This window comes from Pteronotus mesoamericanus, unplaced genomic scaffold (genome assembly GCF_021234165.1).
Source record: "Pteronotus mesoamericanus isolate MK-2021 breed Mesoamerican mustached bat unplaced genomic scaffold, CSHL_Meso_final contig_163, whole genome shotgun sequence".
NCBI lineage: Eukaryota > Metazoa > Chordata > Mammalia > Chiroptera > Mormoopidae > Pteronotus > Pteronotus mesoamericanus.
The window spans coordinates 3,748,899-3,775,921 of record NW_026555064.1 but is presented as its reverse complement, the minus strand read 5'-3'; the positions used below and the strand labels follow the sequence as shown (position 1 = coordinate 3,775,921).

At 36.6% G+C, this 27,023-nt stretch overlaps 1 protein-coding gene across 2 annotated transcripts in view; it reads right to left on the bottom strand.

Annotated features, from left to right (window-relative positions):
- The window catches only part of LRBA (LPS responsive beige-like anchor protein), a 520,386-nt gene that overhangs the window by 128,276 nt on the left and 365,087 nt on the right, over nucleotides 1–27,023 (bottom strand). For both annotated transcript variants that reach the window (XM_054562615.1, XM_054562626.1), the window contains exons 45-46: nucleotides 7,912–8,052; nucleotides 6,844–6,963 (exon numbers count right to left, since the gene is read on the bottom strand). In XM_054562615.1, the coding sequence (XP_054418590.1) occupies nucleotides 6,844–6,963; nucleotides 7,912–8,052 (261 nt within the window). The remainder of the gene's footprint in view (nucleotides 1–6,843; nucleotides 6,964–7,911; nucleotides 8,053–27,023) is intronic.

The window sequence follows — 27,023 nt, the reverse complement described above, 5'->3', positions numbered from 1 at the left end:
AACAAGATAATCTAGTAAAGGAGAATGAGAAAAAGAATGAAAAGGTAGCCAAAGGAGGGTGAACCAAGTGAAGAAAATATTGCAAGGAAAATGAATCAATTAACAACGTAGAAATGGTTTATCAATGACCCCGACGAGACTGGTTTCAACAAAGTAGTGGGAGGTCAACCAAATGCCGTGTCCTGCAGAATGATTTCTAACCTGTCCTTTGAATCCATGCCCTTGGCTAGCTGAGGAACTTAGCACCCTCCCGCTAACTGGGGTGGCCTCCTGACATTCCTCCCTCCCTCCCTCCCTCAGGCTCGCATCCTCTTTCCCCAGTTCCTGGGGCTATTTTAAATGCTGCTCCCCTTTATAATGGAGCCGATTATACAGTACTGCTGCTCATAAATCAGCAATCTCTCATTGCCCAAGCAGGGATAGTAGACAACAGCACATGGGCCAAAAATGCCCTGCCACCTATTTTTATAAGTAAAATCTTAGTAGAACTTGGTCATGCTCGATTGTTTACATATTGTCTATGGCTGCTTTTGCACAACAGTGGCAGGGTTGAGTAGCTGTGATAGAGATTGCGTAGAATTCAAATTGAAAAGTATTTATTATCTGGCTATTTACAGAAAAATTTTGCTGAACTGACCTACGGAATTAAGTCAAATATCATCAGAATGTTATCAGGAGTCTTCATATTAGACCTCAACTGTCTTTCAGTATCTCTCCTTGTTTTCTACATACCAAGTACAATTAGCAGACCAAGAAAGCATTCCCCAACGCGCAAAGCATTTTCCCTAACTTTATTCATGCTGTTCTCCTTGCTCAGAACACTCTTCTGCATTTCAACACAGCATTCATTTAATAAATATTGAATTTAGCACCTACTATGTTTCAAGAATTGTTTTAAGCTTTAGGAGAAGGCAATGAGCACAATAACCCAGAGCGCATGCTCGGTGGGGGCCGGTGTTCCAGGAGGGTGAGGCATAACCAACAGGTGAGTAGTAAGTGTATGTCAGAGGAGAAGTGGTAGGAGGAAAATAGAAACCAGGAAGTGAGTGAAGTGCATGGGATGAGGGATGTACCTTTGAGTAGAGAGGACAGAGAAGGCCTTACTAAGAAGGTGATGTCTGAGCAAAGACATGAAAGCAATGAAGAAATAAATCCACACAGATTTCTGGATGAATTTTTCAAACACAAGAAAAAATAAAAAAGCACAGACCCTGAGGTGGAAAGACACCCGGAGTATTTGAAGAATACCAAAAAGGTCCTGTTTAGCTCGAACTGACTGAGCTAGGGGCAAAGAGTACAATAAGAGGCCAAGAGGTAACAGGATTTTGGAGGGGACAGGAGGCAGCCTAGGTTCTCTTACAGTGAAAGGACTTCAGCTCTTACTTTCATCTGGAAAACCATTTACTAAGAAGGGGAAGACATGAGAAGAGCAGGTGTGAAGGCACAAAGATCAGGAATTTGGTTTTGAATGTGTTAAATTTGAGATACATTGTATATGTTTAAATAAAGATGTCCAGGCGGGAGTCAGGTATCAGGAGAAATGTTCCAAGTAGAGACATCAGTTTAGGAGGTTTGTTAAAACTCCCTTGCATCCTTTAAGATACACAACTCAAATATTACATGTTGTATGAAGTCACTCACAACCCCTTCTCCCCAGTGAGAATTAATTTCATTTTGTTTTTTATCTATTTATAGCACTTATCACTGCCTAACTTGGATGGAAAACAGTTTCGTGTAACCCTGTCTTTCTCACCTGGAGGTGTGTGTGAAGTAGAGAACTGTGTTTGTCTTAACTTTTTAACCCCACGAGCTCTCTACTATATACTGCATAAGACACACTTTCAATAAATGCTGGGCTAATGAAACGTGTTTGGGGGGATTTTAGCTCACCTGCCGTAGGAAGTTCCCCCCGCCGCCCCGCCCGAAGGCAGGAAGCTACACACCTGGGCCAAAACTAAATCTTCTCTTCTGTGCGCTCTACGCACATGCCTAAGTCAAATTTAATGTCTCTTTCTCTGTCCTTTAAGACAAATCAACTCCAAATCCTAACAATTCTTACCCTTTAAATGCCTCAAGTTCATCCACTTTTCTCTAGTACCATTATCACTACTGAGTTAAGCTTCCACTGCCTCCAGCCTAATTCCTTTAACAGCTCACAGACTGTCCCCGCTCTCGGCCACAGTATAATCCATCTTCTAACGCCAGCCACCGCGATCTCTGAGAGCCACAGGACCTGTTCATGTCACTGCTCTGCTTCCCCCCCCATCCCATGTCTCCCTCCCAAAGCGTTCAGGGCCCAACAATGCAGGCCCTGAACTTCATCTTTCCCCTCCCTTTTACTCATTTCGGATGCTGGATTATGAGCCCACAGAGCCCTTGTGACACTGAGTTGCTGAGGCGGTTTTACTGTCAGTATCTGCTCTAGTGCACAAGTTCACTGACGGCAATGGCTATGTTTTATTTGGTGCTGTATCAACCAGGGCTTAAAGTAAAAATAAATTAAATATTGAATGCTATCTCTGAATTCTGTCAAACTTTTTACTCTAATTTCACTTTTAGCAAAGGTTATTTCAGTAATATATCATTGCACTAAATTCTGAGCTTCTGGGGAAATACGACGCTCCAATAATCCCCCTTTCAGAAGCATTTACTACTGCCCCCTTTCTGAAACAGTGACCCTTGGGGACAGCTATGACTGCTTCCACTCCAGCCCTGACACTCAATCATCCTATGGGAGAGATGACAAAGGGTTTAAACTGCAGTAAATCAGATTGTATTTAATCATTAGGTATAATGTATTGACACTAAAGGTACCTGAAATGAACACGCTGCCTAGAAAAGCTTAGAGATTTGCCTAATATTTAGATGTGACTGGGTAGTGAAATTCATTCAAGCTTTATGAGTCCGTGATTAGTTCCACAAAATTTAGTCATAATGGCTCATGCTGAAGACAGTTATCCATTTTGCACCTCCATTTCTAAACTTAAGTGCATTTTTAAGACTTGAAACAGAGAACCTGCTGTGGATTAAACATTGTTATTTTTCACAGCGATGATTCTCCAGCCCAATCTGGGCGCTTTCTACTCCAGTCTTCAAGACTGCCTATTACTGCTACTACCTGTCAGTTCACATTTAGACGAAATACAACATCGGGGAACCTGCTGCTCCGAGGGGACAGCGGCGCCCGCCCGCCCGTAAGCGCGCAGCTCTCCCTCGGCCGGACACCAAAGCAGGGCGCGCCCGGCGCTGCCCACACGGTGGCCGCCAGCCGCTGGGGCCAGCGGACACCTGAAATGCGGTTGCGTTTGCATGGCGTAAATATAAAATAGACACCAGACCTCCAAGGTTTCGTATGAAAGAAAGAATGCAATATATCTAATCAGTCATTTTGCATTGTTTATATGTTGAAATAAAAGTATTTTAGATACTTTAGGTAATAGATCATTAAAATTGCACTTTTTTAAAAGGTGACTGTAAGAAAATTTTAAATTGTTTATACGGCTCACAATGGTGGTTTGTATTTAGTTCTACTGGACAATGTGGTGAGCCTATGTAGAGAGCTGAGCGGTACTTCTGAACTGTTCACCCGGCGGAGCGAAAAGCGGCCCCGGGGGGCAGGTCTACCTCGGATCCTGCTGCACAGGAATGCAAGCCGTCCCGCAAAGCTTCAACGGTAAATCGTGCCAAAAGGGAAAGACTGCTTTTAGTTAGATCTAACAAGGCGTCTCTATTCTCTGAAATAAAGAGAATTCTTATTTTTATCTTTACTTCATAGGAATAAACTTGATTTTTTAGGAAAATTATTCTCTCAGTATTAGCAGAATGCAAAAAAGGGATTCTAAGCTATTAAAGTGACATTTCCCCTTTAGCAATAAAAAAAGGTTAAGTACTAGAAATATAATTATTATTTTCTGAAAAAAACCTAAATGAATCTTTTGGTCATCTCACAAAATTTCGTAGTCACAAAATAGCATAAAATATTTTAAAGAACGTGTCAATCAAGGTAACACTTTAAAATCTACTCAATAAAATGATTCCCACCACCCACCTCTACATTTCACTATCCCCTCTCTACTGTTAAACATTTTCCTCAGCGTTTCTAGAAATTACAAGACAATACAAATAAAGATTAAACTATAATATAATTTCCACTGAAATGTTTTATCTCAGTAAAATGTTTATACTATTACAGTGATTTAAATATACTGTCTCATACATTTATTCTTATATATTGTATGATAATAATTTAAACATGCTTTCTAAAGTATTAAAATGCAACATTTTTAAAGAAGCAAGTTACAAAAAAAAAAAAAAAGGCATGACTTTAGCATATCCAATCTTTTGGCATCTCTGGGCCACATTGGAAGAAGTAGAGTTGTCTTGGGCCACGCATTAAATACACAAACACTAACGGAAACAAAAAAAAAACCTCATAATGCTTTAAGTAAATTTATGATTTTGTGTTGGGCTGCATTCAAAGCCATCCTGGGCCATGGTTGGACACCCCTGTAAGACAGTAACCATACACTGCATATTTTTCAAAGCGTTTAAAAGTCGCTAGGCTGCAGGACCCAAAGGAGCTGGTTATCAATATAGAAAATGGGGTAATTTATCAATGTGTTATCTATTTATGGTAAAAACATAAAAGAAGAATATCATATTAATTAGAACGGCAAGCAGATTTCAGCAAAGTTAGTCCTGAAGAAAATGTCTGTGTATCTGAACATAATGAAATTATATATAAGAATGAAGCTCTACTTCTAATCAGGCTCCAATCAACTTCACACTTGGAATTTTAAAATCTTTTTTTAAAATATCTTTTCCCTCCACCTTGCTCTCTACTTTTTCATATAAATGCCTATCTGACACTGCTAGAAAGCTAGAAATTAAGTAGCACAACAGCAAGAACTAAAATTCTAGTATTGTCCAGAAAGTAGAACTATTTTCCTAAAGTCTGCTGGGGCAGTCAAAGGAACACAAGATAAATTTAAGATCTTATTATTAGTGAACAAAGAAAAATAATGAGCAAAATAAGGAAGGAGAAAAGTAAAGAAGTTCATGAGCATTTCTTTAAACACTGTAGCTGTTTTACATGGGTTTATTTATCTATTTTTACAGGTACGGTATTTTAAGGGAAGTGTTTGAAAAAAACTGAACTAGACAAGTGCTAATTAAAGAATTTTGAGGAAAGAAAAGACAGATTTAGGAAAAAGAGATGACAAAACCCCAAGGATCTATCATGTGCACCCCCTGTCTTACAAAGCGCTGAGCAGGAATGTCTAGTACTGAGAGAGGGAGAAAGTTAAAGATATCTACTACCGTTCTATTATACAGAAGGGAAAAAAATAATTTTACAATTCATGATTTTATTTTTGTTTACACTGCTAGTATCAAATCTAAGAATGAAGTTGTAACTTGGTTATTAAATTCTTAGTAAATAAAGAAATCTAGAATTTTTAAAAAATTCCCAATTCTTCAATTTGATAACAAAAAGTCCGACTTATCAATGTTTTCATGTGTCTATATTTCCTGTTACTTCTCAAGAGTTAAATAATTAAACAATTTGAGATTATAAGTGGAATTCATATAGCAAGGATTCATGGACAAAACCAAAGGGGAAGAGTTGAGGGAGGGAAGGAGGGAGGGGGCAAGGGAAAGAGGTGGGGGGGAGGCAGAGACAAATGTATTTAAAAAGTAAATAAATTTAAAAAAAAAGAAAGAAAAAAAAGAAGTGGAATTCAGTAACAATTATTAAATCTGTTAACTATTCTGTTATCCAATAGTCATTTCAAAATTATCTACTGATGACATTTAAGAGTGTGATATATAATTTCAAAAGCATTATATAGTACCTTAGTGATATTAAAAAATCCTATAGATATCCCTATATATGATTATTTCTTCATATGATAAAATCTTGTTTAATAAAATATCTTTGATATAAGCAATGATATACTCTAAGAAAGTATGCAAATACATTTTATTGAATTTTTTAAAGTACTCTATAGTAACATAAACATTAGTAATGTAACTTCTCTTTTGAACCCCAATAGAGCTCACATAGAACTTATCATTTTCGTACAGTTAGCATAATTATTTACGTATATGTCATACGTCTTTATGTGACTATAAGGAGCTTCATGAGAGGCATGTCTCATTACATTCAAGAACACCTAACATCAGTACCTTACTGAAAGAGATACTATGCCATGAAAATAAACTATGGTACTTCTGAGGGTACAAGCAAAAGTCTAGTAAGGATTATTAACTACTATGCAAAGTTTGGGTCTTTTATAGTAGGGAACACACAGATAAGAGAACTCTTATTTCTCCTCCATAATTGGTACAACCCTGCACCAATCAGAGGCAGATATACATTTAGAACCAGCAGCAGGTAAAAGATGAACACCTTAAGAATAGAGACATGGGATCTTGGAAATAAAAGTCTGAGATTTTCTCACAATGTATTTCTGACTGTATGTCATTTTTATACACTCAATTTGGAATTCCACTGAGCATCCTGCCTTACATCTGTAATAAATTTTTATTTTAAAAATAAAGACTCCAAGGAGGAGGAAAAACAACCATTCCACAACTGAAGAAAGTGACCGAGAACGAAGAGAGAGACATGCATAGAGAGAGAGAGACTGGCAGAAAACAGAGAGAGAAGAGAGAAAAAGAGAGACAGGCAAATTCTGCACAGTGGCTCCTGGCCACTTAACTAAGACCTCATTCTTGGAGGCTTATCTCTAGTAAATAGGCTGTACAGCAGAAGACAAAGTGTCAACATTCATTCAACAAGGAACACAAAGGCAGTAATTATATAATGAAACATTTGTGTACCTTAATATCAGATGTATCACGTTGACTATTTCTCCAAGCTCTAGAAATTGATGAAAAAGTTCGATCTGCATGATCAAATTTCCCTCCTTGCAAATTTAGGAAGTAAGTTGTGAAGGGTTCCTAAAAAATAAGCAATTAAAAAAATCAGTATCTTCCCTCATGCATAAATATGGGGTTTTTATACATCTTTCTATCTAAACACTCTAATGATTAATACACATCAGCAATAAAATGTGTTCTCAAATCCTTTTTCTTGCAGAAGAAATATTCCCAAAATTTGGTATGTGCAACATTTTTCAAACACTTTTCCTTTCAAGAACAATTTATTAATAACATTCAGACATAAATTAGATGGTATTTTCTTCATAGTGCAGGGAAATTGTCCAATATGTAATTTTCCTATTGTTGTGGCTCAATATTTAATTTATGATTAAGAAAAGAAAAATGTTTGGAAGATTTAAAAGCCTCCTCTTAGTTAAAGAACACTTAAACACATATTAGTGGATAATTGCTTGAAATTAGCTAAGCACTATAAATTACTTCTAGGATTTATGTCTGCCTGTACCCTTCTAACAAGCTTTAATTAATGATGTGCTGCTAATGCTTTCCCAAAGAAATTACTTTCCAGTAGATGAATCACCTTTCCATTTTACAGAAACATTTCTTGTTTAACCAATATATTATCAATACATGGCAGCCTTGGAGTAACCTACAAACATACCTTACTCCATTTGGAGCAATTGAACTTCCTAAGTATGTGAATATACATCTGTGTTAATGAAATTTTATTTCCTATTTTAATAGACATTTGAATTATAATCTATGTTACAGTTTAGGATCTGGTAGGATGTCAACTATTTTAACAGGCAAATTTAAGGAAAAAGTTCACACAGTTCAAGGTGAAACATTTTTAAGGCAATTCTACACTAATACATAGCAAATGGGAGACAGAGATACTCACAACTACAATCTTCTCACTGAAAAAAAATTTAGCATTCAAAAGAGGCTGCCTATTCCCCATAACACTAAACTTATTTATTCACAGATTATTATTAAAGTTGAACTTACTATTCTCAGCAGCCACGCAAGAACAAAACTTGCAGTTGAGTAATGAGTACCGTAGTGGAACTTGGGCACCTGGTCATCTTCCCAGGATTCATACCGCTCTGCAAAGAACGCTGCTCTCTTTGGATTCAAAGCTCCTACTGGCTGTCAACGGGGAGGAAAAACAAACAAATAAGAACACAAATATAACCATCCTTTATCTCTTCCACACTTTAAAATGTCCTATTAGCAAGTTTGAAAGTGAATTAAAAACTATGTGTACCATTTAAGCTAAAACACATTGTTACATTCAGACAGTAGATGGAACAACAAACTTATTCTCAATGCAGGTTAAATATACCCGTATAAGTGAATGGAGAAACCTGTCACTTCTCAGTAAGTCCAGCTTCTGTTGAATTAAGGTCTTCAATCAGCCCATAGCAAGCATTTTTAAAAAGATGATTACATGGCCCTGGCCAGGTGGCTCAGTACCTTGGAGCATCATCCCATACACCAAAAGGTTGTGGGTTTGATTCCTGGTCAGGGCACATACCTAGGATGCAGGTTAGATCCCCAGTCGGGGTGCATGTGGGAGGCAAATGATTAATGTTTCTCTCTCAAACAGACATTTCTCTTCCGCCCGCCCCCCGCCTTCCTCTCTCTCTAAAATCAATAAAAAACATACCTTTGGGTAAAGACTTAAAAAAAAAGGCAACTACATGAAGTAACTACAAAATACTTTGAAAGCACCTATAAAATTCTACTTAGTTAATTAGAAGCAACAGCCAGAAATAGAATCAAAGCTAGAGGAGTACTTTATTAAAGGTTCTCAAAAGAGGATAGAATAAAACAGGAGGGAGTGAGGGGTACAAAGAGGAGATTATGTGAAAAAGGGTTTAAATGTAAGCCTAGAAATTTCTACTGGTTATGAGAACCAGAAATTTTGAGGAGAAAACATACCTGCATGAAATATCAAAAATACACAACACAGAAGGAATCATACACAGATTGCAAACCTATGCCAGAAAACAATACACTACAGCAGAAGTCCCAAAAGCAAGCGAGCAAAGTGGTGACAAACGTGGGCTTACTGGAGTGATAAGAGTGCCCAGTCAGAAGGTTGTTTTGGGAAATAAAATGAGTCAACACAGGTAAAGTCCTACAAACATGCCTGACAACATCCAGTGAATGCTACCTATTGTTTTTGAGAGTATCTTTTAGAACCAGGGTAGAGTTTTAATAAAATAATAGTCTGTAAGGTTCCAGCACATTGGTTGGCATAAGACAAGAGCTTTATAAATGTTAGCTTGTAAGGTTATTTTTGCTGCTGTTGTTATCCAGGGAATTCATGAACTCCATTGAACAGTATGCAAAATTTTGTGTGATTATGCACATGAACATTGTCTTAAGGAAGATATACTGAGTGGTCTTAAGATTTTCACCCCAATAAATTCAATGAAAGTGTGGGGGGGGGTTTTCAAAGTGTTCTAAGGGCTGAAAGAATGTTAGGATCAACTGCTTTAAGCAACAATTAATTCTCATAAAACATTCCGACTTACAGAAAATGCCTATTGATTATTTAAAATGTAAGTACCAATTCCCTCAAAAAAATGTCAGATTATGATCTTTAATGAAAACCTATGAGACAGTCACTCCTCATTTATAAGAGAAAGGAAATATCTGATTATTAATGGGGGGAAAGAGTGATCTAAAATAAATTTTAAAATATTGGTTTAAAGATGATATATTCAGCAATATTCTATTGAACATGAAGCAATAATAAACGAGTTTTTAAACTGCTTTTCATGTAAATATGTGATTTTAAGCAACATTTAAAATACTACCTTTCTTTAATTATTTTTTTTCAAAACTACTGTTTATCTTTGGCACCATTCTTTTTCAGTAGCTTTGAAGTGTTCTCATCAGCATTTTATTTTAAGCCCTTTTTTAACTTTACAAGCAAGTATTTAAAAATCTTTAGTTGATTACTATTTTAAATCAGTATCACAGTAGACTAATTTAAAATGTCACCTTTTAAAGCATTAGTTTCTTCACAAAAGAATTGTATCTGATTTACTGAATTTGTGCCAGTTAAGAATGGTAGAGACTCCAAGCAATCTCTGCTACAGAACCAATTTTGAATTCCTTTAAATGGATTTTAGTTGCTGTCCCTAAAGACTGAGCTATGCAAAAGGAAAGAAGAAATAAAATCATTGGAAGACAAATTATGTGAATTAAAAATAGAATCAATGCTCCTTTTGTATGGTTCTGCAGCATATTAAGTAGTCACTTTATCTGCTCCTATTTTTATTACTCTCCAAATGAGTACACCCCCAAAATCAATAGTTATAGAATCACGTTTCTTGAATATAATGCTAAAACCAATTAGGATTGATTTCACTAGCATCTAAAAAAAATGGCGTTGCACAGAGATCCATATAGGTAGAACCCACGGTATTGATTCTGGCTGTTATTGTTACAGTTGGTTTCTGAAGCCTGCTACAGGACAGCTATCAAGACATACCACATTTATTTGTAAGCATATAAAAAAGAAGTCCCCAAATAAAAGAAGGTTAAAAAAAAAAAAGACCAGTGGAGCTGTGCAATGACAATGATACACTATCAGCTTACTCAGAGAAGTTACAGTGGGAATACACACATTGAATTATACATTACGCGAAAGCACTGATTTATTGTGGTAATAACATCCACCTCATTAAAAGATTCTGCTTTGCTGCAGTTGGAAGGCTACATATTGTTTACTGCTATAAATTAATGGTGGTACAAAGACGACTGTGGAACCGTCCTAACAATAGATCTGTAATGACAGTGCTGTATATCACAGCTTCCTCAGCAGCTTCATAATAAAATGGAGACAATGTATTGAGCTAATACATTCTACCATGCTGGCCCATATTTTTCTGACAACTGCTTTAAAAGATGAGCTGAATCCAACTATGTTATAATGCTGCAAAACATTTAACTAAGCAAGAGTCTGTCATACACCAAAGTGCATCATAGCATTTTTAAAACATTGTCTAAATCAGCATTTCAAGATGTTTATTCATCTCTGCAAAAGAACTAAGAGTAAATGCTGAGGGCTCCTCTTGCTTTTACAGTATGTTACGAGTATCAATTGGAGGGCAATTCAGAAAAATGCATAGCATTATCATTCCACGGAGAGCTCTTTGTACAATTTAACTATAAAAGCTTGGCTGAATATTTTTTTAAAATCAGTAAATTGATTAAAGACATAAGAGCAAAAAATACTGGTCATTTAAAATAACTTCCTGAAAAAAAATCAATAAATAGGTATTGATTAGAGAGGTATAACTCAAGTTCATAACCAGGTAAACATAAATAGCCCTCAGATATAGAAAAGTAATTACAAACATTACATAAGACTAACCAATAGAATTTTATAAGGGTTTTTAAATCTATAAAATAATAAAAAGAAACTTGGAATACAATTATTTAAGAATTAGAGTAGAAAACTATCAAAATAAGCATTACATTAAAAAATAATAGAAATAAGAACTTGGATTAAAGAAAAGAGAACACCAATACTCTTGAAAATGTATAAATAGCAAAAAAAAAATCACTATACTTAGAATATTTTATCTCACAAATAGCAAAATTGACAGTTGTGTTAGAGTTCTAAGTATATGGTTTGAGAAATAGTAAAGATACCTTTCAGAACAAGATGTTTTACAAAACTTGCTAAATCTGGTTTTCAGGATTATTACAATAAAAAATACCTTATTACCGTCTAAGAAGTAATTATTCTAATTATAAGGGGGGGGGAGAAGGACTGCATCTCAAGTGCCGAGGTCAGTGCCAGACACACAGTCAATTATTAGTAAAAATCATTATTTTTCAGCTGATTTTAGCATATTTAAGAAAATCCATCAAACAAATCTGATGAAATCAGTGGACTCTATTAGAAAAGAAGGTAATTAAACACCATAACCCTCTATGGGTACATACAGTACTGCACACTGTGTGTCAGAAGCCTAATAGTACACAGTAGCCCCAATAAACTGCATTATTCTACCTACTTCAAGAACATAAGCGAAAGCAAAATTACTTTTCAAAATCAAAAGGGCCCCCTAATTTTGCTATGAAAAATATATGAAATGTCAAGATACAAACACCTTCTGCATTAATTAAAAATAAATAGTTTTGAATTCACAGACCCCTTCAAGGGCACCTGGCAGATTCTCAGTAGTAAAAGTTAGCTGTAAAAGGATAAGGCTTTTGTAGTGTTGATACATTCTAAGATTTCTCTTTCTTTTTTAAAATTTCCAAGCTACATAATTAAGAATAATATCCATCCCCCCAAATAGTACTATCCCAACCTACATTTTGCAATTTATAAAGCATCATAATGCATTCTCACAATAAATATGTCAGCTAGAAATCCCTGTTTAAATAATGAAGACAAGAAGTATCTTAAGTAATGCAGCTCAAAACCAATACAAATCTGGGAGACAGAAACTCAGTTCTCAAGATCCGGTCTTTGGGCCATTTTATCCATCTAAAATTGAATTGCAAATTGTTTTTCCTAATTCTGATAATTTTCCAACTTCTTACATTTCCAATTTTTAAATATGATATTTAATGGATTGATTTGAAAGGCTAATAACATAGAAGTGCCTAGGAGAGCTCCTGGTGCAAAGAAGGTACTCAATAAGTACAATTGCTATCAATGTGGTAACTGTTATTGTCACTGTCACTGTGATCCTTCCTTCCTTTTGAGGTTTATATGTGAACTGTTCTACTTTGTATTAGCCTTGTAGAAGTGAAATGTTCCAAACTGATGGACTATGATTACAGTTACAGTAAGAAAGTTATAAGGAATTGATAAGAAATCTGAGTAATTCCACACAGCAGAGATTTGCTTGGGCTAATGAACTTAAAATTCAAGTCTCAAAAGAGGTTTTTACATCTTTCTGTGAAGGCTTTCTTTAGAAAGTCATTAAACCCTAATATATGAGGATGAGAAGCATAAAGGATGGGTGGAAGGAAGGAAGGAAGGTAGGGAAGGAAGGAAGGGAAGGAAGGGAGGGAAGGAAGGAAGGAAGGGAGGGAGGAAGGGAAGGAGGGAGGAAAGAAGAAAAGAAAAAAAAGAAGAGTCATTCTGGAGCATGAAATTCAGAAACAGGGCCCTTGTAAATGCTAAAGGAGAGTGTATCACAAAGACACATTTCGTGGGGCTCAGGGAGGGTAGGCAAAAGGGTATGACTACTTCTAGGATCTTGATGACTGGTCTAAAGCCATCTGCCAGTGTCATCTTCGTTTGGTACAACTAGGAAACTGGAAACACCCTTTAATTCCATGACTACAAATAAAGCCTGTCCTACAGCTTTAAGAGGTCAAGGACAAAAAGAAATTTTAATTCTTTCCTGGAAGTTGGGAAGGCCTATAGATACTGAAGGAGGGCCATTGCTAATAACAGAAAAGAAAAAAAAGAGACTGGTTGAACTCAATGTTATACCAATTCAATGCTACATGTTACAGAAATGTCATATTAAATGTTAGCTTCATCTAATTTAGGAAAAAAGAGGGTGGACTATCAGGAAATGTGACATCATACAAGATGGTCATTCCTGCTTAGAGAGTAGTAATTTGGTTTTAGAAGATTACAGGAAATAACTATGATGCACAAATTAAAGGGGCCATTCTATCTCTGATGACAATGCTCCTATTTATTGGATATAAGCATCAAGAAAAGAATTCTCAGAGTATTACAAAAACTATGTCATTACAGTCACAACAACCTCTTAATATACAAATCTATCAGCACTCTCAATTCACCAATGGAAAAATTGAGTCTGGGAGAAGTTAAGTGAGTATTACTGGTTGGTTACCAAGCCGGTTGCAGGGGGCAAGAGTCACAGCCGACCCTAACTACACTGAGCAATAAATCCTAAAATGACCCGGGTTGTGTGGATTGAGGAAAATATTGGTGTAAATATGTAAGGCCATTAGGGTTCTTTCATGGGAGGTTTAGATTGTCTTTTTGAAAAAGATGTTATTTACATTTTTATCCCCACCTATCAATACATGTGATTATCACTTTAGCAGAGGCTTTACAATTGGGAAAAAATATGAATATTTTGTCTTGGGACATCAAGAAAGATACATGGCACAAACAGCTCTTTTAAAAAAAAGTAGACAAAAAGATAAGTACTGTCATCAAAGTTCATTGCTCTTAACTTTTTTATATTTGTATACCTACACCCACGAACCCAAGTGAATTTTATCCTGTGCCTCTCCAGGACCTGCCTTCCTCCCTCAACCCCCAAGAGAAGAAAATAAACAAATAGCCTCTGTCATTTAAGCAATGTTGCCACTGTGAGGAGGTATTGCAACTATTTTGTGTCAGTTGGAACAGCTCTTTTATTCCAATGACAAGGGTAACAAACAGCCTAATCAGCATCGGTACTCAGCCTTGGCTTTTAGGGTATTCTGTCAAGCGCTCTATCTATATGGCTGGAAGGGTTTGGCACTGAACTTCATGCACTCTACATTTCATTTAATATTGTCAAGGAAAAAATTTCATTGGTACACTACTGTGGCTTTTAGAGTTAACAAATAAGCACTTTCGCTTTCAAGTACCACAGCAGTTCTTAATCCCTTGAAAACACACTTTCTTGCAAGTGGCATTAAACATACATTCACTATACTATTTCAATTTAACAAACACATCTTGGGAAAAAGAAAGTGTTTCATTTTACTTACTGTGCATACAGAATCTAAATCATTTCAAATGCTTACATTAGTAGATTAGTAGCAATGCCTTTACATTTCTGTTATTCAGCTATGGTTTATATTAAGTAATTTTTACTACAGGTTTTTATCTGAGTTTAGGAAAGGTACATAAGTTGATTAAAATAATCTGATAATCCAATGCCAGTGTTGAGCTAAATGGCAGAAGAACCCAAAAGGCAATCTTAACAATCCAAAGCAAATTAAAAAAAAAGTCTTAGGTAATTAGGAAAATGACAAACACCCCAGAGGCCCAAAGCTGACATATCAAAAACTACTCATTTGCACACAGAATCATTTAAAACCGTTAAAATCAGGAGTTATGGTCCAAGAAGGTGTCCCCCCTCAACAAAGAAACCTACCCTATCGCTACACATGGAACCATTCCCTTTGAAAGGAATCCAGAAACTATCTGAGCAACTCATACACATTGAGAGAACAAGAAAAAAAAAATCACGTAACAGGTAGGAAAGGCTGTGACACACTCTTCCCATAGACCCCACCTCTGACCCAGTGACATACAACTGGGAGGGAGCTCAGAACTCACAGCGGGCCTCTGTACCAAATGCCTTGCGCCCCGGTGTTTAAGACTTTTACCTGGGAGTCAGGGCCCCGAAACACCTAGCTATGAAAACCAATGAGGGTGGCATCCACGAGACCCTCAAGACCATAGCAAAGAAAGAAACGGTTCCGACGGGGCTCCAGAGGACTCGCCCTGGCCATCCGAGCAGAGCGAGCACCAAGGCAGAGGTAGAAATGCCAGTCTCCCCGTCTCTCCTTAAAAGGGGCTTACGCGCCTCATGTAAAAGCTGCAGCCTGGGGACGGGGCTTCTAATCTAATCTAACACACGCCCAGGGACCAGCTGTGATCTTTCTGAGGCAGGGAGGCCAGCAGACCCCACCTCAGCCCCCCTGCAGCCCCTCCAGATCTACGTATCTCCCTGGAAGGAGCCTGTACATGCCTCCAGCACCTCGACAGCGGCAGCTGCCACCCAGAGGAGGCCCCCCCTTGACCACCTGGCCCTGGGGACCAGTGGGGCTTGTGTTTGTGGGACAGAAGAGTATTACAAAAACTATGTCATTACAGTCACAACAACCTCTTAATATACAAATCTATCAGAACTCTCAATTCACCAATGAAAAAACTGAGTCTGGGAGAAGTTAAGTGAGTATTACTGGTTGGTTACCAAGCCGGTTGCAAACAAACAAACAAACAAACAAACAAACAAAACAGTTCTTGCACGCTATCCCCCCAGGGCCCACCACATAGGGAACAGAAAGAAATGCCCAGCCTCCCAGCCTTTCCCTCCAAGGGGTCTCTGTGCAGAGTTTAAATGCTGCTGCCTGTGGGTCCGGCTTCCAGGCAGCCTGCATTTACTGCTGAGTGAGCCCCTCACCTTTGGGACATTGTCAGGTCTTTGTACAGCAGTATAACCTCAACTACTGGTGGCCACTAAGGATAAAGAAGGTGGCCCAGACAATCACAAAGGTTTGAGAGAGAGGATGTGACCTGCTGTTACTGGGAACAAGCACAAAATAACACCCACTGCCCCTAACGCTTCTCTTCTGTGGATCAAAACCCTTAAACTGATGGAGAAGGAACGCCAACGTCTCCCATCCCAGGGCCTAGGCTAAGACCAACTGCACGTGAGGGAAGGGCAGAAGCAGAGCCAGCCTGCCTCCATAAGAGGGTAAGAGCAAAAGCCCTTTCACCTTAGAGAAGAGACAGAAAACTTTGAGACCAGAATTTCACAATGAAACAAAGGAGAGGTCTGCTGCTATGGGAGAGGGGGGAAGAGAAGCCCTCCGCTCTGAGACCTGCTGATGACACCAGGCTGCCACGCAAAGCAGCACAGGCAGGAACACCGAGAGGCCTACCCCTGAGGACCAGTCAAACAGGCTCTGCCTGGGGCTGAGGAGTTCCCCTCCTCCTCCCCAAGCCTGGCAATGGGTAACAAGTAAACAGCAACCTGCTTCTGGGAGAAGGCAGGAGAAAGCGAGAAACGCCTCCGTGGCCCAGGTGCAGAGGGCCTGCTAAAACGTAGAGCATCAACAGGACCCCGGGGCACCTCCTGCACACAAATTCAAAGGGCGGACTCTGCAGTCTGTGTTGCACTAGAGGTAATAATGACAACACCAAACTCAACTGAGCTCATCTGCTGACGAAGTTGGCTGAACTCCCTGCACAAATGGCCTGACATAGCAGGAGGCACCCACGTTTCTAGAATAAAATACTCCTTTCAGATCTCGACTGGCCTTCAACCAAAAACTGTGAGACGTTTAGAAACTAAGAGGAAAAAAAAATGACCCCTCATGGAGAGATAAAGCAATCAAAAGGACTAGTCTCAGAGATAATGCAGATGGTTAGAAGTATCTGACAGGATATTTAACATAACTGTAATTTATATACTAAAAAATGATCTAGTGGAAAGGTAGAGAACTTATGTAAACAGGTGGAAAATTTCAGCAGAGCTAGAAACTATAGAAAAAGAATTTAATTTTTTGAAATAAATATCAGAGGTGAATAAGTCTTTTGATGAGCTTATAAGCAGACTGGACACAGCAAAGAGTAAGCAAGTTTGAAGGTATGTTAATAAAAATTATCCAAAATGAAGAAGAAAAACAAATGAAAATCCAAAGAGGACTGAGTAACTAAAAACTATGGGACAAAATCAGATGTAACTGGAGTCAAAGAAGGAGGAGAGAGACAAAAGAGCAAAAAAAGAGACAAAAGGAAATATCTAAGAAAAGAATAAGCAATGTCCAAAATTAACAATAGTAAACAAAATACAGACTCAAGAGACTTGAAAAACTCAAAGCAGAAAAACAAAAAAAATGAAGAAAGGTCACAAAGAACCAAAAATTGAAGAAAAAAAAAACCTTAAAGACAGAGGAAAGGAAAATAAAAATTATTACACTGAAAGAGAAAAATGTATGAGAATAATGCAAACTGATATTAGTAAGTAGGCCAGCCAGAAGCCAGTAAAAAGTCACCTTTAAAGTACTAGGCCCCACCCCAAAACACTGTCAATCTAGAATTCTGTATCCAGTGAAATTACTGTTTAAAAACAATGTGAAATACTTTTTTTTCCAGATTAAAATAAAATTAAAAGAATTAATTGCCAGAAGACATACACTTCAAGAAACAGTAATGAAAACCCTTAGAAGAAGAAATAGGATGCCAGAATTAAATGTACATTCACACAAAGACAGAAGGATGATCAGGCACAGATACTCAGGATAAACAATTTTTTTTCTTATTTTTATTGCTTTAAAAGATGGCTATCTAAAGCAAAACTAACAATGGTAATAGTAACAATGTAATAGTAACAAATAGTAAAAATAGTAATAGTAACAATGTATTGAGTTTCTGGCATACTTAGCTGAAAAATTTATGAGATCACTCACTAAGTTATGTAATGCCTAATCACTGCAGTCTATGCCTGAACTAATATAACAATGTATGTCAAATGTAATTAAAAAATAAAAATGATATGAAAATGAAAAGATAAAACCTGAAGTTTGCAGGGTGACAGATGATTACACACACATACACACACAAAAAACAATAGCTCTAAAAGCTGGAATAGAGAGAATAGGAGGATACTGTTAAAAAGTCTGAAAACTACATGAAGTAGTATATAATATAAGTTGAAGATAGCAAGGACTCATGGACAAAGCCAAAATGGGGAACGACTGAGGGAGGGAGTGGGGGAAGGGGGGCAGGGGAAAGTGGTGGGGGGTAGGCAGAGACAAATGTATTTGAAAAATAAATAAATAAATAAATAAATAAATTTTTTTTTTTTTAAAGTATATTTCAGACTCTGGCCAGTAGCTCAGTTGGTAAGAGTGTCATCCTGATATGCCAAGGTTGCAAGTTAGATCTCTGGACAGGGCACATACAAGAATCAACCAATGAATGAACACCTAGGTAGAAAAACAAACTGATGTTTCTCTCTCAGTCTCTCCCCCCGCAAAAAAAAAAAAATCAATTAAAAGTGTATATTTTAAACAATGAACCACTGAACTTCTAAAAAATATAAATAATAAGTCATAGTGTAGATAAAATGGAATCATAAAAATACTCTAGCCCTGGCTGGGTGGCTCAGTTGGTTAGAGGGTTGTAAATAATTTGGACACTTCTTACTGCTACTAACATCTTTTAATTACCTTGTCTATGTTCACAAAGGTTCTACTTAGACTCTGATATCATTTGGTGAATGATCTATAGATCTATAACTCCCCCATTTTATTAATCTAATCCAGTGATTTTCAACTGAACTTTTAAAATATGCAATACCTGACTATTTAGTCAGACACACTGACTCTCTCCCCCTAGATTGTCAAATAAAAAAAAAAAAGGCAACAGCCAACACAGCAATAGCTGCCTGGTGTGAATGCCTGTCTTGGACCACAAATACGTAAGTCATATAACAGAGGCGCATCTTACTGGTCACATACCATACTAAGGCTGCTTCCGATTGGTTAATTTTTGGTACCAGATCCTTATATAAAAGTATAAGCACCTGTTTTTTAAAAGTCACTTTGGAGCCAAAAAGTTAGGCAATTACTATTATTACTTTTTGTAAATCAATTAAAATTGTACCTATTTTGTCAAATCAGCAAAAATTATGTTTTTGATGTGCCACAGAATTTTAATAATTAGTTTGTGTGTCCTGAGGTGAAAAAGGTTGAAAATTGTTGACCTAATCAAATTAGTATTTGTTATTGTTTTATATTTTATTTTAGTTGACATATAGCAAAACATTTTTAAAATAAATCAATTTATATAGTTTAACAGAATATATTTTTTTAATTTTATTTTAATTTATTTTTTCAAATACATTTGTCTCTGCCTACCCCCCACCACTTTCCCTTGCCCCCTCCCTCCTTCCCTCCCTCTGCTCTTCCCCTTTGGTTTTGTCCATGAGTCCTTGCAAACAGAATATATTTCTTAGTAAAAATCTTTTTTTTCTTTCTACATTAAAAAAATGGTAACTCTTTAATTGTCTATACTAGTTTACATAGTCGGCCAATAACAGCTATGGTTTTTGTTTTCGGAATTCATCCTTTTTTATACTTTCGGAAACCTGGCTTATATTACAAATCATGGGCGCACATTTAAAAACTCCTCTTCTGAAAGTGCGACAGTCTAAAATAAAGTCACATAGAAATAAAACATTTCTAATTAAATTATTCTCCTTAAGTAGTTCATATATAACATACATTCAGTTATAACACTCTTTTTAAGTGGGAATTAATTCATTCACTGCTGTTTCTTATACAGTCTTTAGAATAATGTCCACAAGAAGTGCACAGCAAATATTTAATAATCAATTATTTGAATAAGCACACTTATTGAGTATAAACAGGGCACGGAAAACAAGTGTTAATGTTGAATAAGTAGACTTGTTCAAATAAATGTACTTTGAGAATAAAGAATTGGTAGGAATGTGAACACGTGACTAAAGGATAAGTCACTACAGTACCCAGTGCCAAAGGCACACTTCGTATTCATCTAAAATAAGTTTTGAGTATCACAGGAAAATATAAGAATGAGAAGTTGAAACATACAAGTATATATAGAAATCTGTCACACTTAACTCTCTATAAAGAGAAAAAAAAACAAAAACAACCCAGCCTGAAATAAGAGGTATAGTACCAGAACTTACTAGACTTTAAAAAAAAAAGGGTTTTAAAAATCAGTTTTTATGTAATTTCATGGTAAGTATGTATGTTCCCTACTGTGAATCTATCCCAACTAGCACACCCAACACTAAACTAAGAAAATAGGAAGTATTATGGGATAAAACTGGTAGCGTTATGTAAATAAAACAATCCATTTATAAATAATAATAAATGGTCACTCCACACCACGGTAACTTAGGATGATTAGTGAATAAATACTTAACTTGGAGAAGGATTACTGACTGGCAGTGTGTTGCTGGTATATGTCAGGATTATTCATCACTCTGACAGTAATATTAACCACAATCCATTTCAGTTACTGCAGTTTATCGTTTACTGACTAATGTTAAAAAACAATGTCATTGAAGGCTGCTTAAATAAAGTGTAAGGTTAACCTCTGTTAGTCATTTAAAAACTTCTGCCCGGAGGTAACTTCCAGTAGAAAACCAAATATGCTATATACAGAGTGCTAATACTTAATAAATGTAAATTTAAAAAATAGTCACACAAAATATATTGTTTTCTAATTTTAAAAGTCCAGCAAGTCCTCTAAATGTACAACGTATCTCCCTCCTCCTCCTCTTCTCTCTATGTATGTATATATACACATATATAAATGTTTATGTATTGGATGCATATATATTCACACTTTGCTGAATTTAATTTTAAATTCTGGGGAAAGAGTTGCATAGAGCCATATTTTAAACTAAATACTTCACACTGAACAAGTAATAATTTAAAGTTTACACAGGTCAGTACATCCCTGAAAATTTTCTTCATTACTATATGAATGCTATATAATAAATACATAATTATATAGTTTGCTATATAAGACCCTCTCCCCCAACTAAGTAATCTGCTACAGGTCCCTTACTAATAAGTGGAGACAGACTGACACAGTCTACCTAAATCTAAAGATTTCCTCTAATGTTATCCATCCAGGCTAGCTTCCCATATCATTTTGCTGTTTCTTTTAAAAAATATCTGCATGTGCATTCTACTTCATATTGCATAATTTTTTTATACTAATGAAATAGTTTTATCACTGTTAAAGAGTATTCTTGTTTTGTTTTTAAGGCTTTTTCCATTTCTCAAATTGTCTTTTTCCGGTTTCATTTATTTTTCTGTTTCTTCAGTCTTTGTCACTGGAGACTGTCTTACCATGTTTGCTAACACTTGCTTATACCTTTATTTTTAAAATGAAGCCTGAAAGGGCTGACTGAAACACATTTTAAGTAGCCACATGAACCGGTAGATTTCTCTGGAGGGAAATCAGGTGAGCTCCAAATAGAATCCCTAAATGCTAGTAGTTCTTAGGTGTTTCCTTTTGAACCAGTCCCTACGCCCAAAGAGTGATACACAATCTAACCCTCTGTCCTACAGGGCGGGGCTGTCGCTGGCCTGCCTGCCAGAAGGTGACAGCGTGACAGCAAAGGGGCCTGGGGGGCTTTACCATTCCATACTCAAACCTTTTAGTTAATCCTCCTGTTTTCCATTCATTACCTTAAACCCTCTCTACCCTGTTCCTGGAGTTCTCTAATCAGAAACGTCACTGGTACAGTTTCTCCAAAAAGTAAACCTCTTGCCTTGTGCTCAGATAAAGGGAAGAACAGTAGGTTTTGGAAAGAAGTAGATATAAATGCAAGTTTATAGTTTTTGAGGTCATACCTGAAATATACCAGTTCACTGACAGACACAGATGTGAAATCAAATCCTAGCTTTAACACTTGGAAATGTGTGACCTTGGAGAGTTCCTTAACCTCATCACGTCTTATAGTTTTCCTACCTATATATTAAAGATAACATGCTCCTTACAGTGTTGCTGCAGGAATCAAAGAAGAGTGCACAACACTACAAACGCATTATAAGCTACCCCAATGTCTTCCTTCTGCTCGGTAGGCTGTAAATTCCCCCACAGAATGAAACTTATACCAAAATCCCCTAAATCAATGTGGATATAACAGCATCCATGTTTGACACCTAGATTAAAATATTTCAATATATTTTGTCAACCGATAAAAAAAATACCCACGTGTGGGGTAATTTTTAATTTCTTTTTGTGCAGTTATATTTTTATTTAATCACTTAAGATCCATTATTTACTGTTGTAATATCATAGTTTGTTCTTTTTTTAAAGTCTGAGTTCCTTTCGTCTGACTGAAGCCCAATACATAGAAAAAACAAAGTGAAAGTTATAACACCTATCACATTTAAACAATACTGCCCTTCCCCCCACCCCCCAAAAGAGTGTTCTTTTCCCTCTCTGACATCTAGATGGTATATTGATTCCCGGTATATCTGTTACAGAACAGACTAAAAGGACTGGCATTCGTCAGAAACAGCACTTAAAACTTAAAGAGATAAAGAAGTGTTGTCTGATCAACAACAGTTAAATGTCGGTAGTCAATTCCAGGTCAAGATGCAGGCTGTGTATATTAAACGTGTATGTTAGAGAGAAATATCTCACATATAAAAATACACAACCAAATGGTAAGAGATAAATGAGAGGCCAAGAGAGAAAATCACCCACTTTTTCTTTAAACAAAGAGAGAGAAAGAAAGAGAGAGAATAAAAAATCACCAAGAACCAACAGTAAGAACTCATCAGCAGGCAAAGGGATTCAGGAGAGCTTTGTCCCTCAGCTCCCTCCTGTTATCTGAGAGTTTACTCTTCAGAAACATTTTGATCCCGTCTAGGGCAATGGGAACTGCTGTTTTAACAGTGTGAATGGTACAGCACTGTAACATAGGTTTTTTTTAAAAAACGAAGAAACTATGATTTATTGAGGCCTGGGCCAAAATTTAACACTCAGTTTGAAAGCCTGTTGATAGAGAACGTTCCACAGATTTCGGCACTGCGAGGCCAGCACCAGGAGACCAGAGCAAAGGACCTTCCGCCCCTGACGGCCACCCCGCCCCGGCTCCTGCTCGCCAGCCCAGGATAACGCCCCTTGTGCTTGCACTGGAAGGCTCAAAAATGGGCGCCTTTCCTCTTCCTTCAGTGCAAACTGTCTCTTCCAGTACTTTCCTTCACTGTAGGAATGTAAGCTCCAATCATTAAAAAATAAAATACCTGCATATACTTTGGCCATTCCTGGTTTTCTCCCTCAATTTTTAGTTTACTGTTTAGTAGGATAGTAACTACCTGAATTTATTCTTTCTAATCTCCAGAAATTGAGAGTCCCTGGTAAACAATATTACTCAATAAACAACCAATACATGAAAAAACAAATTAATAATCGAATAGTGACACCAGGAATTCTCTTGTTTTAACCAAACATTCGGCTTTTTCATAAAACAGGTAAAATCAAAACAGCGTGGAACATAACCTGGGACAAACACCCCAAGAGAAGGCCCTTTGGACAAGCTTTCCTTTTTCAGGCAACAGAGCGCTGTTGTGTTTGACCAGGTATTTCAGCATGAGAGGTGAAAGGCAGCCTGATAAAGAAACGTTAAAACACATGCAACTGTTGCCAAAAGGAGGTGGCGACATAGCAGCAGCTTGTTTCTCAAACTTTCTGGGCCAAAACTCACAGTAAGAAAAGTCACTTTAAATCATAACCCAACACACACACGTACACGCGCACACACCTTAAGCAGATTTGTAAATGATATACACTGATATTCTCTTTTTCTTACGTAATGCCATGCTATTTCAATCATTTTTTAAAAAATGCTGGCTGTGAACTGCAATTTGAAAAACACAGGTGTGGTGTTTGAACCCTGCTTCCACACACTGGCTGTGTAACCGAGTACAACTTGTACAGCCCAGTGGTGCCTCCGCTTCTGTCTCCGGGAAAGACGATGGCAGCGTTACCGATCTGAAAAGGTCTTTGTGAGGATTAAAAGAGTTAACGCATGTAACAAACTTTGATAACAACCTGACAAACAGGAAGTCCTCAGTAAATACCAGTTAACAGTAATAAAGTGGGACGTTTCTACCTTCTGAAATGGTTATCAACTGCATTTCAACCTGAGAACATACTTGTTTTTTGGACTATGTATACAGATTTCAGTACATGTGCATATTCAATATTCTAAAATAACTAATTGGATCGATGAGAAGAGAACTGACTGCCTCAGATCATCTCGGTTTTTCCCTCTCAGGAAATTGGTATATACAATCAATCTCCTACTAAGAAAAAAATAAATAACTAAATTACAGTAGCAAAGAAAATCTTCCTCATCTACAAAGGAAACTCTGGTAGGGAAATGCTCAGCCATCACAATTTGTTTTTATCGTCTGACATTTTGTAAATATATTCCTGCTCTAATTATAATTTCTTATAAAGGACAAAAAGAAAATGTTGCTTCTTATTTCTGTCAAGGAGGTTGTCAAAATATAAAAATCAATAGATATTTATAAAACATGAATTAACATCACTCCAAAGTCAATGCATGGTTACATCTGTCTTCTCATCAGTCAGAATTTTAGACTCATGATGAAAAAACTGGGAAAGGAGAAGGAAAAAAATCAACTTCAAAATCGATCCCTATTTGTTGTTTAGCTTTGAAAGAATAAATTAAACCATTATGTTAAATGAGAACTTTCTCAACACAAGATTTAATTTTCCTCAGATTTTCCACACAAAAATAGATTCAATTTCCAAAAAGACTGATAATACCAATTTATAATTATAAGAATTGTACATAAAATAAAATTTTTTACCTTCAAGAAGACTTTTTTACATTGTTTTACTCAGACTCTTGTTTTTCTCAAAAAAAAAAGCTCAGAAAAATAATACCAAAGAAAGGGTGTTGTTTACATTAATTCAGCTTCAGAAAGAAGATTCCCTGTGCAATATGGAAGAGATTACCAAATAAAATTGTAGCCTTGTATCAAAAACCCCTCTGTAAAGCAGCTTTGGGGAAATTAAAGGGAAATAAATATGCATAAATAATTCAAAACATTTTAAAGCTAGTCAAGCTATATTATTTATTTAAGAATGGGAATAAGATCTGTTTATGATTTAAATTAAGCTTTACACACAATGTTTTCTTCAATTTTGCAAGTTTATTTAAACAAATAGTACTGTTTGCTAAATGTATACTATGGGACAAATGTTAATATAATTCTATTATAATCATTATTCATAGAGATATAGCTCATTTCACGTATGAGATGCATTCCTGAAAGTACGTGTATAAATAGACATTTGAAAATTGAATCACACTGTAAACATTATGGCAGACTTTAATACCAACAGAAGTGAGATATTTTTATAAATAATTACCATTATTCTGTACCTGTAAATTACAATTTTCAAATATCTGATATGCTTATTTCAGTAAAAATAATCTAGTTAATTCCAAACTCATTTATTTCCATCAATATTTAATGAAAACAATTAGTACTAGTAGAATTCCATTGTTGCGAACTTAAATGACTGTAGCATTCAGGCTACTGCTGTGTTAGAGGAAAGGAGATAGTACCTGCATGTGGCTGAGTATTAGAGCTCCCCGCTTCTGCCCAGCCCTCTAGCTACACTGCTGTTTGCTACTCAACTGTGTATCCTTTCCGTTCTTGTTGAAAGCACACTTTATAAATACTCCTTCCTCAGCCCAAAGTATAAATCTTTCACAAAATCTCGTAATATAAAAATAGATATACTCAAAAGCACTAAATACAACAGAGATATTTTTATGTCTTTATATAGTGGATGTGAACGAACATACATGGATAGAGACTAATGAAAACAACTCTTGTTTTGGCTTTGAAGCTGGGCCCTCCCCTTTTACTCTGTAACAAAATAAAAAAGGAAAATTACTGTTGTTCACCTGGTGGGGCATAAAAAAATGGCCCTATTTGTCACATACAGAAGATAACAGAAGCATTATTAAAAACAGTCCTTTACCCATCCAACAAACTTGGCAAGTTCCTTAGAAACAGGGGTGGTATACAAATAAAGTTCAATTTTAACCAAGGATTCTGTTTAGCTGGAAAATATTCTGTAACAGCCTTTTGTCAATATATTTCTATGAGTTCTCATAATGAAAACATCATAAAGCCTACATTTAAAAAAAAATTTTGGAGGCTTTCTTCTGGCCAGGCAAGGTTTTTAGCGGGGCAGAGCACAAAAGAGGGGGCCGAGAGCGGAGCAGTAGGCAAGGGACAGAGCCATGAGAGGCAGTAGGCTTCCGGGAGCTCCTGTCCGGGGCGCTGATGGCAGAAGACAGAGACACAGCCTCAGCAGAAACATCCGCACAGCCTCCCGCTTATCACCATTAGTAACTGTCCCATCAGGACAGAAACAGGTGCCCTGTCCACAATCCACCTTACTACCCACTGCTTCTTGAAGAGCCAACAAAGAAATCCTCTAAAGCACAAAAAGGTCTTAATAAGCTTTGTGCTTGAATAAGTCTGAACTAAAGGACTTAGTTAAGGGGGAAAGAAGAGGAGTTCTTCTAGAACTCTAGAAAGGTTATTTATTGAAATGTAATTTATTTTGTGAAGCACATTTTATATTTTAACAAACTAATGAAAAATGAGATTTTTACTTTAATGTACATGAAATTCAAGTAATGGAGAGAGTAGGATATAATTGCCCGAGCATTAAATAGCTGTCCAGCGTTTATTACAGACCAACTGCATGGCTCACCACACAAGTCAAACGAATACAGTCCTCAGTGTAAACTAGAGTGCTGCAGACCCCAGTGAAACACTACAGGTCTAAGAAC